This window comes from Prorops nasuta, unplaced genomic scaffold, assembly GCF_024137725.1.
Source record: "Prorops nasuta isolate Cenicafe-Biocafe unplaced genomic scaffold, Cenicafe_Pnas_1.2 PNAS00033, whole genome shotgun sequence".
In the NCBI taxonomy this organism is placed as follows: domain Eukaryota; kingdom Metazoa; phylum Arthropoda; class Insecta; order Hymenoptera; family Bethylidae; genus Prorops; species Prorops nasuta.
This window is the reverse complement of record NW_027116830.1, coordinates 1,339,965-1,355,834: the sequence shown is the minus strand read 5'-3', so window position 1 is coordinate 1,355,834 and position 15,870 is coordinate 1,339,965. Positions and strand designations below refer to the sequence as shown.

General features: G+C 39.9%; 1 protein-coding gene across 1 annotated transcript in view; it reads left to right on the top strand.

Annotated features, from left to right (window-relative positions):
• Positions 1–3,227: 3,227 nt before the first annotated feature.
• Positions 3,228–15,870, top strand: part of LOC136783469 (uncharacterized) — a 211,430-nt gene continuing 198,787 nt past the window's right edge. The window contains exon 1 of the mRNA XM_066743661.1: positions 3,228–6,914. Within this exon, the coding sequence (XP_066599758.1) occupies positions 3,870–6,914 (3,045 nt within the window). The 5' untranslated portion in view covers positions 3,228–3,869. The remainder of the gene's footprint in view (positions 6,915–15,870) is intronic.

The window sequence follows — 15,870 nt, the reverse complement described above, 5'->3', positions numbered from 1 at the left end:
TCTCCCTGACCTCGATGTATCACCGGAGCACCGTGCAACGGACTCTAATTGATTGCTCGGAGCGTTCAATCATAGCAGTCAACCACGACAAGGTTGATTGCCGAAATCTGATGGATCGGTATATAGCACAGTATGCATTAATGGACTCACCTCGGAGCTGTTCATTAAGTCAGGAGGATGAAATCTTTCTGCGCTTTTCCACTTTGGTTGTTCTCTATATAGCAATTATGGTATACATTTCAACCGTTCGTTACCCCCCCACGACGAGCAGTATCGAAAGATTTCTATCGCAGCAGAGTCTTTTAAAGTCTAGCAGTGAATTTGATGAGAGAGATTCATTACGCTGTTCGAGTTCCGTTTTTGCCAATCATTTGTCCGGTATTAATCGTGGGGCGACAAATTCTTCGACTGGATCGCTCTGAAACTGAGAAGATCGATGCTGGGATAACGAGGAGATTGCTGGAATAAACTTGGAGATTACGAAGGTCCTCTCGCGCCTTCGTCAGTTTCCGGGGAATTTACCGAAGAAATGATAGCCCGAATCCTTTCTAGATTAATCCAAGCGCAGATGGGTAAAATTACCGATTGATTATCATTCGTAGCATCTGCGATCGTTTAAAAATGATCAATGTCAATTTTACACTCGAGTAATAACGTTTTGCAAGCCTTTACTTTCGATAAAATGGACACCCTTGATACTTTATGGTTTTGATTGACTTTTCTCCTGACTCGATTACTTTGTTCGCCAGAGTGTACGTTAATGTTAATTAATGTCGCTTTAATTGTTACTCTTGCTACAGGATATAGCCGAGCTGCTTTATTGGCTGCATGGATAATTAAGCTTTTTTTAATTACCACTGCCTCTGCTGCTTGCAACTTGTATAATGAATTTCGAGTTTGGTGCTTGAATTATTTATCGCAAGGCGATGCCTTCCTTCCTACCTAGTTTTTGGATTTGAATGGATCGAACGAACGATACGGCCGGATGAAAAATAAAAGTGAGTGCGACTACGGGAGGATGAGAGTAGACGGATGCAATTGTGTAGCTCGCAGGGAAATCTGATTATTGCAGGGGGAAGTAAGGATAGCAGCAACTTTGCGAAAGCTGTGCGTTCCCTTTGCAAAGTAATTCAGGAGATGCTATGGATAATTCGAGAACGCCGTGAGGTATAGTGTATGCATAGAGCACAGCGAAATAACGGAATAATATCCCTCCTTCTTCGTAAGACTATACGTACTAATCCAATTACGAGAGCTTGGCTGGAAAAATCCCAGCAGTTATTCGAGTCTCTCGATAATCATTCCTATTTTCTTTGTCTCGTTTCTTGACGCTTTCGCCTGGTGCAACGATAGGCCACGTCCATGTTTCTCATCCACTACAATTGGCTGCATTTTCGAGTTTGCCAAGTATCGATTGGCTTTCCGTAAACGCACCGTTTGACTCGACTATTTGATTCGACTTGGGCTGCAGCCACGCATTCAAAGTTTGCCAGGAACTTGGCTCATTAATCTGCAGCGCTCCCAGAGACAAATCTATCGAAGCAGATAGTTACTTTTGCTCCAATGGGATGCAGCGATCCTTCTCAATGGTGTCAAGATCCCTGCACCTTCGATCGTTACGAACAATTTTCGCTTTCGCGCGATTATTTTTAACTTGCTCCGACGAATATAGCACACTGTATATCGTTTCTTAATGGAAATGTCGACGTGAGAAATGCAGTCTTCGACGACTATATAATGTCGGGCGAAGGATTCTTTCGCGTGCTTCATCAGCTACTCGAGGGCGTCTGGATTGTGTAAGCGATCCATTAGGATCCGTATAACTCTCGTATGTTTAAAATTCGCTTTAATGGAACGCTGATGGAAAATACGGTAGGATATATAAGCTTCTTGGAAGACGTCTAATTTCGTAAAAGTTTGTATTATTTCGGTCTGGGTGGAACCAGCTCGAAAGTTAATATGAAATCTTTATGTGAAAGCTATTACTGTCTAGGCTTTATGTATGGAGGAAAATAGAATATGACATCCTGCTACCTATATCCGCTAGGATAAACGCTTATGTACTTTCTGACCATCTAATACGATAAAAAATGCTCTCCCCAACGGCCAAGTATTTAATAATGAAAACTTCGTAGCCTAGGCCGGCTGGGAAACTTCTTCTTTGCTTCAATAGCTTTTTATCACTAAGCAAAGATTTATAAGTTCAAGTATTACCGTACGTGTACACTGTAAGTATCTGGTATATACTTATTGAGCTTAGCAATGGAATTTTTTAAGTTTTATAAGCCACTCTTTTGCCAGCATATAGAAAGGGTAATAAGTTAAGGAAACTCTTGCTGTCTAACCTGAAATGCCCTTTAAATCTCCAGCTTCTTGTTCATACCGTCTGAAAGCCTGTCTGCAAAGCGTTTATTAAGAAGGGTGTGCTCAGAGTCAGCAAACTCAGGGTGTGAATACTACACTTTTATCAAGTGTACACCGACATTAATTTCATATTTTCTCCCTCGGTTATTAGTTTAGTTTTAATCGTATTCTTCTATAATAACATTATGAGTCTTGTATATGGAAATAATTTTAAGAAACTAAATGAATCATGTAGAGTTCCACATATGAAACTTTTCAAGTCTCCTTAATTCAAGTTTATATATTTAATTATAATTACTATGAATTCTTATGGAAAAGGTTGAAAACATTATGAGTATAAATGACTATAATTTACAGCTGTATGAAAAATCACAATTGACGAGAATCCATGAATCGAAATATATTACATGTTCTACTTTTGTCCAGCAGTGTTTAATTTTTTTTACAGAATTTATCGGTGCGAAAGAAGAGTGTTTTAGGCGTGTATTTTTAAATACAGAAAGATCGACAGAGGTTTATAGAGAGGCGAAGACTCGAAAGATACAAGTTTGTCAGGAATTAAATGAAAACTGCTCAACGAAAGAATACGATAGAAGCGAGGAATCAAATTCACATTTATGCTACCATGTTGTATACGAGTATAAGAAGTTTCGAAGCTTTTACATGTCAAGCCTACTAGGCATCGAGAGTCAATATATAAAATAATCCCAAAGACTGTACTGGATATAGTATCGTAGGAATGATTCAACTGATACACTCGTACGTTTTAAGCTGAAGAAAATAAGGAAGCTGAGAGTGTAGGGGATGAAGTTTTTTTAGACAACTTTACACACGCGGCAACTTGTACCAGAAGACGTGAAATCGAGAACGGAAGGAGGGTGGTTTCGACTGGAGCCAATGCACCAAGTGTTTACGAAAGAGACTGGGAGGAGGAAAACGTAGAAAGAAGAGCAAACTAGTTTTATCCAGAAGAGACTAGCTCGTCGTGAAAAGTCTAGGAAGAGCGCGCCAGAAAGCAAAAGAAAACCTGCTGAGAAAGGACTCTAGGCTGCCTGTCTCGTGATCCAAAGAGAACAGGGCAAAAAAGGAAAGCCGATAAATGTTTTACTGGATAGTCGATCAGTGGTGATCGATGATCTTATACGCTGCTGCTGGTGCTTATACGTTTTCGGAAGATTTACAATAACTTTAAACGTTACGCGCTGGTAACAAAACGAATAAAAACTGCAACGGCAAACTTCGATTCTATATATAGTTATGTGAAATAAAAAAATTTCGCGAAACTTCAGGAAGGACTTGGATGAATAAAGAAAATCAAGGAAAAGAGAGACGGAGAGCGACTAGACTGGAAGGTCACTGGACGAAGACATCGCTTGATATCTACATGAATCGACCGAGACTCTTGTAAATTTTCACGCAGAGGTGCTGGGATAGACGTCACGGTGTGTGGACTAGGGCGAATACTCGGCTACATCGGCGGACGTCCGTCGGTGGGGGCCAGCAGCATGTCGCAAACTGGATCCGGTGGCTTGAATGCCACCCAAGATCAGAGCCAAGAAGGCCGGGCAACCGAGAATCAGCAAACAACCTGTCAAAATGGCCGCGCGGAAGCTCCGGTCGATAAAAAAAAGGCTGACCTTTCAAACGGCTTTGAGAATCGTACAATGGAGTACGAGAGGTTTGCCCAGGAGAGACACCAAAACTCACAAAGCAGCCACAGAAGCGAGGATCAACAGGCTCAGCAGCAGACTGGCCAATATCCCCTTGGAAGAAGACAGTCCATCGCCGGTCTTCCGGAAGATCGACATCCCTTAACAGGTCAATTGCCGCCTGGCCAATACCCTCAGCAGGAGAAATCCAACGACAGACTTCAGTACGTGTCTCAGAGTGGAGGTCAGACTGTACCGGTTCAGGCACAGACGCAGTTCATCACGGATTATGAACCGACGCAGTACTCTCAGATACGGGGTCAGTTCGAGGTTAGATCCCACCTCTATCCTCAGCAGAATCAATATAACGAGAGGGCTGGCTACGTGTCCAGGGACGTGACCTATCGAGATCCTTCTCTCTACAGCCAGACCAATACCGTTAATCCTGTATTTACGGGCCAAGGTCAATATGTCACGGTTCAGCACGGGTCTCAATTACCATCACAATCGGCCAGTCCTCAGCCGCCATATTTTTCCGGAGTCGTGGTACCTCAGGCTTCCGGTTATGCCCAGTTTACAGGTCAGCCACAGTACCCCTACAGTCAGTATCCTCAGACCGTGATGAATCCTGTGCCGTTCAATCCTCATACAGCTATATATCCTAGTCAGCAATTTGGACAGCAGTCACCCAACACTCAAAGGTTCTCCCAAGAACTCGGCCAGTATCCAACAACTCAACCCATCATCCAACCAATAGCTCAGAACGTGGGTCATGGGATCGCGATAGCGAGTACGGAGAGGCCCAATAGGGGACCAAAACCAATGGTACCGCCCAGGGGGAACTCGAAGATCACTCATGATCCAGGTCACAGGAAATCTGCCAGTATGGATGTGCCAGCGTTGCCGAAGGGAAAGTACGATGGGCAAAACACTGTTCAGGATCAGGTACTTCGAGCGGATGGCGCTATTATGGTACAGGGTGGCCCATTAACCAGCGATGGACCAGACAGGAGGTACATCACCGCTGTTAATCAAAACCCGAGAACTCGTCAGGATGGTTTGTACGTCGAGACGAACGAGGATCAACTTGTTAGGGACAAGCTGGTAGATAGTATCGTGTCAGAGTGTGGTTTGTACGTGGCCAGGAACGAGCACAGGAAGTCGACGTCGATCGACGTTACTTCGAGTTTTCAAAGGAGAAACGACACGATAACATTTACATTTCCCAGTGAGACGAGTCAGGAAATGTCGGTACCGGTTCGGAAACCTTCCCTGGATGCAAAAACACAGGCGATGGCGAACACAGTTTTTCCCACTGATCAAAGACGATTGGATCCGGGATTAAGAGCCTCTCCGATGGTATTCGATACGAGACAAGAGAACAGGAAGAGCATAAGTCCTAATCAGAGAGTGGTGATGCCTCAGGAGAATAGAAGATCGGATTACTTCGAGGAGCACAGGAGATCACCCATGAATGTGGAGAACAAACGGATGGAGGATGTTAGAAGGTCGCCAATGCCATTCGTGCCGATTCGCGATACGTCTTCCGATCGTTCGAGTTCGAAGAGTCCGTCTTTCGTGAATCAGACCTTCGAGAAGACCAGACAGGAATTGGCTATTTGGGCGGAGCAAAGACAACGACAGGAATTGGAAAGGAACATGATGCAGAATCCTCTGTTCTCGACCAGTCCACGCTCGCGCAATCAGTCCGACGAGCGACGTGATCCCAGGATCTATCAGCAGGAGGACAGGAAGGATTCGAGGATGTCACAGTCGGCGTTCCAGCCTGTACCGAACATCAGTCAGAGCACGATAATGGAACAACGTCGTCACTTGCGTCACGTCAGCGCCGACCTAACCAAGCACATGGAGCTGTCGAGGAAGGAATTTGACGAGCAGCCCATTAGCGGTAGCGTCATAAATCTCGGCCCCGCGATCATAAGCGGAGTTCCTTCCCAACGGGCCAGTCCCAATCTTTGTCATCAGTACCCGGCGCTGAGCGAGGCTAAACTCGACTCCGCCAAAAGTGTTTTAACGATCGTCACGGATTTCGGAGAATCCAATTGCGCCAAGGCCACTGAACAGGTGGATCATATCATACACAGCCACCGTAAGAGTCAAAACGCGTCGACCAATCTCCTCACTCACAGCAAAAGCCAGAACGAAAATCTCCAAAGCCAGCTCGACCCTCAGAATGAAAAATCCGAGCAACAGCTGCACAATCAGCAGAGCTTGGACATGATTTCGGAGAAGTTGAGCCAATTCGAGCGTCAACAGTGCGATCTTCAGGCCAAGTTACAGTGTCTTCAGAATCAGAATCAGATCCTCGACAAGGTGGCGCTGTTTCAGCATCAGCAGAACGATCTCCAGGCACGACTGCAGTCTCTTCAGACCCAGAATCATAACGACAAGGCCCAAAGGTCGGAGTTCCATTCATCGGGCAACAGCGAGGGTGCCACTCATCAGACTCATCAGATTCAAGTCAACCCCTTGTGCAATCATCAGGATGTCTCATCGGACAAGCCCTGTCAATCTAGCCAGCATCAATCCGGACAGATTCATCATCAGTCTTCCCACACGAGCTTGCAAGCTTGCCATTCGACTTGCGAGAAAATATCGCCGCGACAGCACCTCGACAACGATCCCAATTCTCTTCCGATACCCAACATGTCGCAGATGCCCCTGCCTTGTCTTCCCCAGTTCGATCGGGCTGAAATTTCGCGCGGTTCGTTTTCGCAATTCCACAGACTCCAGTGTCCGCTGGATAATCACGAGTCTCAGCAAGCGACCTGTACAGGACCCAGCAGCAACATCAACAGCTCTTTCACCGGAACCTTGAAAAAGGTACCACCGGAAAAACCGCCGAGGACGTCGCTGATCATCCAATCACCGGAAGCTGAGGTAAAACAACACAGTGGCATGTGTAGTCGAGTGTCCTTTTCTCCTTTTTTCCAGCTTGAAAAAAGAGGGAGTGTTCCAACTGCTGAATGATGATAACTCTTTCTTCGTTTCTTTTGCAATGGTCGAGTGGTGGAAGCTCGTTAGTTATAAAAACTGAATGTTATCTTTGAAAATTGCATTACGGGCTTGGTGTATCTTTTTCCGTGTAATTCCTGTTCCACTCGGCCTTTGGCTTGACCTACGACAACCTCCTCTCCCCCCTCTTCCTTCTATCTCCATCTACGAAAGACCGTCTCCAACTATAAATTATGCTCTTTGTTCAACATCTTCCGTCGAAACTCCATTCGAGCAGTGTATTTTTTTCTTGTTATTGTCTACTTTAAAAACCATCCTGCACATGCGAAAACCACCTTGGATTGAAACTTAATTTATTATTCTGTGTATTAGTACTTGAATAAGTTAGCGTAGTTTCCAACATGTGTATATATATATATATATATATATATATTCATATTTAAAGTTAAGCTAGCCTAAAGTGTATTCCGCGTGGAAAAGTTTGCAGAAGTTCAATGTGGTATACATTTTCTATGCGCGTAACGTAAACGTTCCGTGAAAGCATGCAGCAAAGCTCAACGATTGTGACGTTATTTCAGTAAAACTGGGTTAGCAGTGTTAGCATACGGTAGTCTCGTCTCCATTCCTCTCTGACTGCTGCTTTCTCTCTATCGCGGTGAAATTGTCTGAGCTTATACTTATACTCAGCTACGAGGACAAATACGTATTGCCATTTACAACTGGTATTATGGATTTTCGAAAGAGGAATCAATCATACGTGTAACGTTCGAGTTATATATATATATATATATATATACGAGGAAACTCATTGGTTTGCTCTTTAGCTGGCAAATATTATATATATATAACTATTGTAAAATTTAAGTAAGGAGAGACCCGACTATGCTCGTTCGGTGCATGCTCCGAAGAGTCATTTGAATAATTGGCACGCGCGGATTTAGCGTCTTGGAAAATTGGCTTTTGGCCGAGATAAAATCTGACGATACGAAGATCCTATGACTTAAAGCCACCATTACCCAGTTGGATGGGTGCATGGGAAGAGTCAGGCACGTGGTTGAGGAACGAATCGAAGTCAATTTCGCGATCGAGTTACGCCAAGGCGACGCGACGTTCACGTTCACCATTCCCTGAAAAGTCCCAATGTCGTCGTTGGTGTGGCTTATTTCCCGGATTCTGCGCTGATGTTTCTCCTGCTTCCACGGCTCAACTCTCGCTTCGACGTTCCACTTTTCCTTCCCTGCTATTCCACTATTTCCGACTTTTCCGATCCTATCATGAATAAAAAAATATTCCTATCGGTGCGCATCTACTCCAGTATCTTTTTTAAAGTAATGACGTCTGCTACTCGATTGCAGCTTCGATATATATGTGTATACACTATGTGTGTTCGACTCTATAAATAATCGAATAAATGCATTAAGTATATACTCATAGCTCGATGCTATATAGAGAATTTACTAGACCAATTATGTTGCAATTAAGAAATAAGTGATGACGAATATTAATTGTGCTTCGTGTATATTTCTCAAATCATTTTGTATTCCAAAGGAAATTTGTAACATACAGTTTTTCGAACGTGTATATACTGTTATGTTTCGAGGAAGAGGTGTTACACGTGATTATGATTAAGCAATAGTTCTTTTAATCATTGAATTTCTCACAGTCTTGGTAGCGCGGTTTTTTATCGCATATAATATTTGTGGCGGAGGCGTGAAGAGAGAGAGAGAGAGAGAGAGAGAGAGAGTGAAAAGGTTTAATGAGGCAGAGCTTGTGCTTTATATAATTTACTGACTGCGAGTCAGTAGTTTTCTTCTCATTCCGTTTCCATGGTAACGCTTTTGATCTCCCTGAGAGTCCGTGGCCGTCAGTTTTTCTCTTTCCAATTGAATTATGCTCGCATGCTTCGATCTGCTCCACGTGTATCGAGTCTCGAAAATGTTGCGTCCTTTTGAATTATGCATGAGGAGTCGTTAACACGTTGTACTTTGCAAAAGAAGCGTGCGAACTTGAAAGGGTCGGCAAAACTCGAGTTTACAAAGAGGAACCCGTGACAAAAGTTGAACCATTACGATTTTGGTGAATTGTGGTTAACTTTGTTGGCTATTAAAAATATTGTTTAAGACCCTTGGACCTATTACAGCAGCTAATTAATTTTTGTCCAAACTGTTATCGAATAACTTTTCGATCCATTACTCCCACCACTTGTTCGCCCATTGATTGGACCAGTCGATTGATTCGGTAATGAAACTAATTATTATAAATAATATTACTTGGGATTCGAGTTGAAATACAATTTGAGCAAGTTACATTTAATGTAAGTTGCTTGAATGGGTCAATTGCGTGTAGCTTCCTTGAAACTTTCTTGAATAGAGATCAGCTTTCTGCTGACAGTCCCTGCTACAGCGCCTCGGCGAACATTAAGTTATAGAAATTCAGACGCTCTTCTGCCAACGGAGAATCTCCCCTTCCTGCAGAAAGGGGATTCGTTGAAATATAGAAAATTGAATAAACATAAAAGTTACTAATTCATCTATTTATGTAATATTACAACTAAGCAACCTAGATAAATGTCTGATTCCTCTGCGATTTTGTATAATTTGACAACATTTTCAAAGTTTATTGAACTCTGTAATTTGTGCCAAGAAATTCTGGAGATCCAAAGGATATCTTATACGACAGATGCTCGCTTGTTTTCTGCCTTAGCAATTCTCTCGTTCAAACGTATAACGTCGTTGTCGTCGTCGTGAGCTCAGTAGCGCAACGCTCAATTTGTTCACCGAAACTTTCGGCCAGGAAATAATACTACGTTTCCAACTTGAATTTCTATTTCCAACCACACTCAAAACTTGAAATCGTAAAGGAATTCTATCCAATTCCGCGTTTTCGTTTTTACATTGTCCTGCAGCATATAGCTTGTTCTTTCACGGGACTCCGAGACTAATTTCTCGTAAATGCTATAGTTTTTTTTGCTTGCGTAATTGTTTGGCCGATTTAAAAGAGCGATGAAAAAGTATTCAGGTAAATGAGTTTGAGACGATTGAACTTTCGGTGGCTTAGAAGCTTGAATGACAGAGATGAAACGCCTAGTGGAGCTTGAAAAAGGAAGTATCATCATGATGAAATAGTGTCTGTGTACGAGTGAGTCTGTGCTTTCATTCATGTAATCCAGAATAAAGCTCATAGAAGAGGAAAACTGTACAATGGAGCGACATTGGGCGAAGATAACGAGGCGCACGTGAGGTGTCCTTGGAATAAAGGAAAGCCCCCAATATATTAAAAGCTTCCTCCATAATTGAATTTCATGCACCGTGTAAACAGGCTAGAGTTTCTTTTCTTTTTATGGATAAAGCAAGCTGAATAATTGATGGTCACGAAAGGACAGTGGAAAAACGGAGGTGAGATATTTTTATAGTTGCACCAACAGTGGAATGTGGTGGGGTAACATGACCACGAGTGTGAACGGACGAGTCGAAGGGACACGAATGAGGCAGTTGGAGCTGAATTTACAAGAAGATGAAAAGAAGCATAGATAACGGGATTAATTACGAACGAGTCTGCTGAAACCTTTAAAAGCGAGCGCGCTTTTTACTTCTATGCTGGGTAAAGCTGAGGGATTAGAATATAATGACGCGATAAAATAAAAAGATTAATTAAAACGTTAAAGATTAAAGTCGCATTTGTTATATTATTTTTTTTATATTCGACAGCCATTGTGTTGTTTCTCATTGTGACACGCATTTTGATACTCTGAGTGGAATGTCGAGAAGCGAAAAATTGAGGGCTCGTTGAAAAACGTGAGATGAGTATAGCGTACAGTAATAAAATTTAATTACTTCGCGCATGAAAAAAGAAACGACTAGCGAGCGTTTATCAGATTATTTGCTCGGTCTGCAAATATTTTTGGTGGAATAAGTGCTACGCGAATGATAAATTTTGCCGGGTTACGGTTTTACATTGGAGGATATACTAGAACGCTATTCTTTTAACTTTGCTTCGACCATTTCAAAATACGCGGTAAATAGATTCATTGGCTTATATTTTTAAATAATCGTTTCACTCATTCGGACTTGTATATGTGCATTTTTTATTTTTATCATTCTATGCAAAAGGCTACACGGTCTACATAATTTTCGCATAATCTGTAAAATATATAGGATTTTTATCTTGTTCAGTATTATTAGATATTTCTTTCGAGCTTTGCTGTTCTCTTTTTATTTATGATGCAAAAACATGATCGCGATGGTTGCTTTTTAATTGAAAAAGATAATGAAAAACCAGTATCATATAATTTGTCTTTAAATTTATTTACTGTGACAATAAACGTGGAGAAGGTATAATGTTTGTAGTTTCATAGATTTGGTGCAGCTTCATAAATGAAGGAAGCTACAAAAAGTGGCAATAATGATAAGATAAAATGAGCACAAGAGACGAGAGAGAGAGAGAGAGAGAGAGAGAGAGAGCTTTAAACGCGATACTTCAGTGTCCACTAGCAAGAAAACAAAGTAGAACAGGAGCATTGTTAGGGTATTTCAAAGTAAAACGTAAAATATCAACTGAAATGAATTGCGTAAAACAATCATCCTACTGTCGAATTTCAATAGAATTGGAAAGCCTTATTAGTATTTCCCAAGTAAACTTGAATGGGGATGTTTCTCGAAATATATTTCGAAATAGTTCTGAAAGGGGGAATAGATAGATAGATAGATAGATAGAGAGAGAGAGAGAGAGAGAGAGAGAGAGAGAGAGAGAGAGAGAGAGAGAGGGAGAGAGACTATGTATACTTTGCGAGGAATAATTAAATACGTTTATTACGAAGCTCTAAATATTCTCTGATATATATATAGATTATACGACAATTGTCATGGAAATGATAGAAAAATCACTTAACTTTTCTGTAAATGCAGTAAACAAAGATGAAAGAAATTGAAGAGATATACTAATTGTATATCTGCGGTTTTGTGATGGAAAACAGGTGGAAGAAATAAGCCAGAAAAAGCCTGTGATCATTTTAATGGAAAGATTAATTTTAACGGTGTGTTAAATGGAAAAAGAGAAGCGCTTAAAATGAGAATCGAGCTGCATGGAAAGTCTAGCTGTGATTCAGTAATCACCTGTCGGAAATCAGCATGTGAAACCCGTCGAACAATGAATCTGTCAGAATCGAAGGCTGTAGATGGTTTTGTTTGCTGACTAACCGTGCTTCGCTAACATTATCCGAAGCTGGAGAATTTTAATTGAGTTTTCACGATCAAGGATAAACAACCCTGCGAATACCTTGATGGTCTCTGCCCAGTCGTCTGTCTGTTTTTATTTATTCTTATTTATTTGAATTAAAGTCGTAAAATAAAATGAAAATTACTATTAATGATAAGATCCTTTTACTTTATAATTATATTTCCCTTCGCCAACAAATCTCTGTAATAAGGTGGTCGTAGCATTTCTCCTGGTTTATTTCAAATAAAAAAAGCATCAAAAACCACTAGTTTATCTCAAGATGAATACGAAAGTAAGGACGCGATGGAAACTCTAATTACGGCTTAGAGCCACAATCCGAACAACTCTGCAGAATACGTAATGGCGCTTTTGATGGAATTAATGCTAATTATGAGAGAAATTTTGCGAGGATTTTAAAAATAATGCTGCTTTTGTAAATTACGTGTGGCGAAAAGCTATTTTCTTTGGTGCATGATGATCCATCATCGATATAAAATCACGAAGCAAAATGAGAGAAAACCTTCGATTGTAATATTGCAAAACCTCAAAATGGAAACAGCTGTCCGGAGAAAAATCGATTCGTAAAATGGATGAAAGGGATTAAAATTTTTATTGGTTGGTATGTATATATGTTTCGATATACACTAGGACATAGCCATTCGGATGGGAACAATTATTTTAGCATTGATTCCACCGCCTATATGCACAACATTCGTCATTTTAATTGGCCTTGCTGATATTTTAAAATGTATGCATGGTGTTAACTATAAGTATAGAAACATGAAACATTAAATTACGAAATAAATAATAAATATTAATATACGAGAAGTGTGAAATGCTTACTAAAATAGAGAGAATTGTTGAAACAAAGTATATTACACGAGGTAAAACACGAGAGTTAACTTTTTCAAGTCCATACAAAATGGAATTGAATTATCGATGCATAAAAAGTGGGAGGATAAATTTACCTGAAATTGGAAATATATTTTCAACAATATTTTCGTGGAATTGTAATTACGGTGTGTCTTCCAAAAACCTTATTTAATCGAGGTATTATCTTTTTGGCTTTCACCAGTTATGTGTCAAAACTATAGTAGCCAATTACGTAGCTTTTGTGTTACAAAGGTAGAATAAAATATAATAAAACCTTTTCAGCTTGCCGACTGCGGCAAAAGAACATTAACTATTATTCACTACCTTTTGTTCTTCTGCTTTGCGAATTACTCTCATGTTTTCAGAAATCTTACGTGGCTTCGTTTTTCATTACAAACTGCGTTGGGTAAAATTCATTTTATTGCCAAGTATTCTTTCCCCTGAAAGAATCATTATTTATTGGAATCTGTTGTTCGAGGCTGTACGTACACCTATTTGTATATTGGGAAGTAAATTCTGAGTTGTAATTAAAGAAAAGTATTTGTGCTTTTAGCCTACGTCTCTCGCTGAAGTGGCACTTTAAACAGCAATGTAAAAAAGTCCTTTTAAGAAGAACGTAAATGGCAGACGATTTAACGAATTAACGAGCAGCGAGTGGCCTTAGCGACTCGCACAGTTGCATCGGTTTGTTTTACCGCCAAAGTTTTTTCGATGCTAGACAAGATGACTAGAAGGAAGTGGTTCTGTAGAAACTTTAGCTCATAGTTGGATGCACTGCACCAACGAATTTTTCTCCTTAGTTAGTACATATATATATATATATATATATACTCGTTTCATTCTAGCTTTCTTTCGAATTATTCCTTTTTCTTTAGCTCTCATCCACGCTTTAAAGATTCAATGAAGCATATTCAGCGTTGATGCATCTAAAATACTTCATCCTATAAAACCTTTACATTGCATGTAATATCTTTAGATTTTTAACGAGAAATTCTATTATTAATTCTGCAGACTAATGTCACTCTAGTTATATAACAAAGGTACTTTATATTTCATCAGCTTCGACGAGATTTCGCATAATACTCTATATGCAAAAATCCTGAAATTCGGGGTTAAAGAAATTTCGAAATATTTGTTGTATCCTTGTACATGAAAAATCTACACGACGTTTTGCATTTTAAAGTGGATGTTGAACGCCGTTAGATTCTTATCCCAAGAGATGCGAACGAGACGAGAGTCGATTCTGGTTCTACAGAAAATAAAAGCGTCAGGATTACGCACACTACTTTGAAATTTTATTTGCCGTGAACGTATTGTGAAAATTCGATGCGATTTCAACACTTTTATTTCGCTTGTCAATTTAATTTCTACCTAGTACCAATTTTTGTTTTACTCGCTACTGTTCAAGTTCGTTCATTCATCGAATGGATCCGAATCGCTGTGGTGGCGTAATGACTAGAACCCGTGTGAAATTTTGTTCACTCGAGAGCTAAAAGACAAAATTCGATTATACTTTCCAACTAGTTTTCCGCAAAATGGCCCTTCGGTTGCGGTAAACGTTTCACTTTTTTTTCCTTTCTTTTTTTTTGTTTCATTAAACTCTCGTTAGAGCTACATAAAAAAAGAAGGGGCATCATGGGCGAGGAGAGCCACATTAAATTTCAAATTTTTTCCTAAAATCGATATTCCATCTGTAAGTATAATGCCAGTAGCTCGCTGGAAACCCTTAATTTCTTGGTGCTTCTTAAGATGCATCAAAAGAAATCCCTTTCCTTGGATTATTGAAATTTCTATCACCGCGATTTTACGGTATTTAATTTAAACGATTAGCTCTTAATATATAACTATATTTATTACGTAGTATATGCCACGTTTCGATTAAATGACGATTCTTGGAATGAAAATTTATGCAAGTACGATAATAATCGATACCTTCGTCGAACGATTATGTCTGTAAGGCCCAATTCTTATATTCTACTTTAAAGTTATCGTTTGAAAAGTTCTTCATAAGGCCTTAACTACTGGAAATGGTCGCACCAAGATGTGACTATTAACATTAACTTTTATCGAGTTTACAGCTATTCTACCTACCTTAACTGACGTTTACTGCAACGATTATTTGAATTACGCGCACGATTTCTTTCTTTTATGGCAATGGTACTCGATGAAATTCCTCTAGCTGAACTACAAGCAATCTCTACTACTTCAATTCATGCACTTTCCTTACAAACTTATTAACAATTGCTCTCGATATAAAATACTATATATGAATTTAATAATCACCTTTTACAAATTTCATATTTTCAATATTATATATAGATTCGTCGTTGTTACACATCTTTACTCGAGCTCTCACCAGAGAGAAAATATTACAATAAAATAGAATTCATTATCACAGTTCTGTGTGTTCGTTGCTCCATTGTTTACATTCCTATGAAATTACTTAATTTTCAGTACCATAGTATTTCCGGAATATTTTTTTTTTCAAATATAAAAGTATAATGTAATAACTACAGATACACTTGAATTGAACAATCCCTTCGTGAAGTATCGAAGCTTTTTCAATTAGTATACTTTTTGTTACGTTACATTTAATTGTTCAAACACTGTACTACAAAAAATAATTTGAGAGAGAGAGAGAGAGAGAGAGAGAGAGAGAGTGGTCCTGTCGCTCATCCTACAAAAGTTATATTTTCGCTCAAAGTAGTATCGCTTAAGTGAAAAAATGGTGCCTGTTAAGGAAAATGATCACGGGAAGCTCAGTGCAAACGACAGTTTCCGCATGGCTCCCATG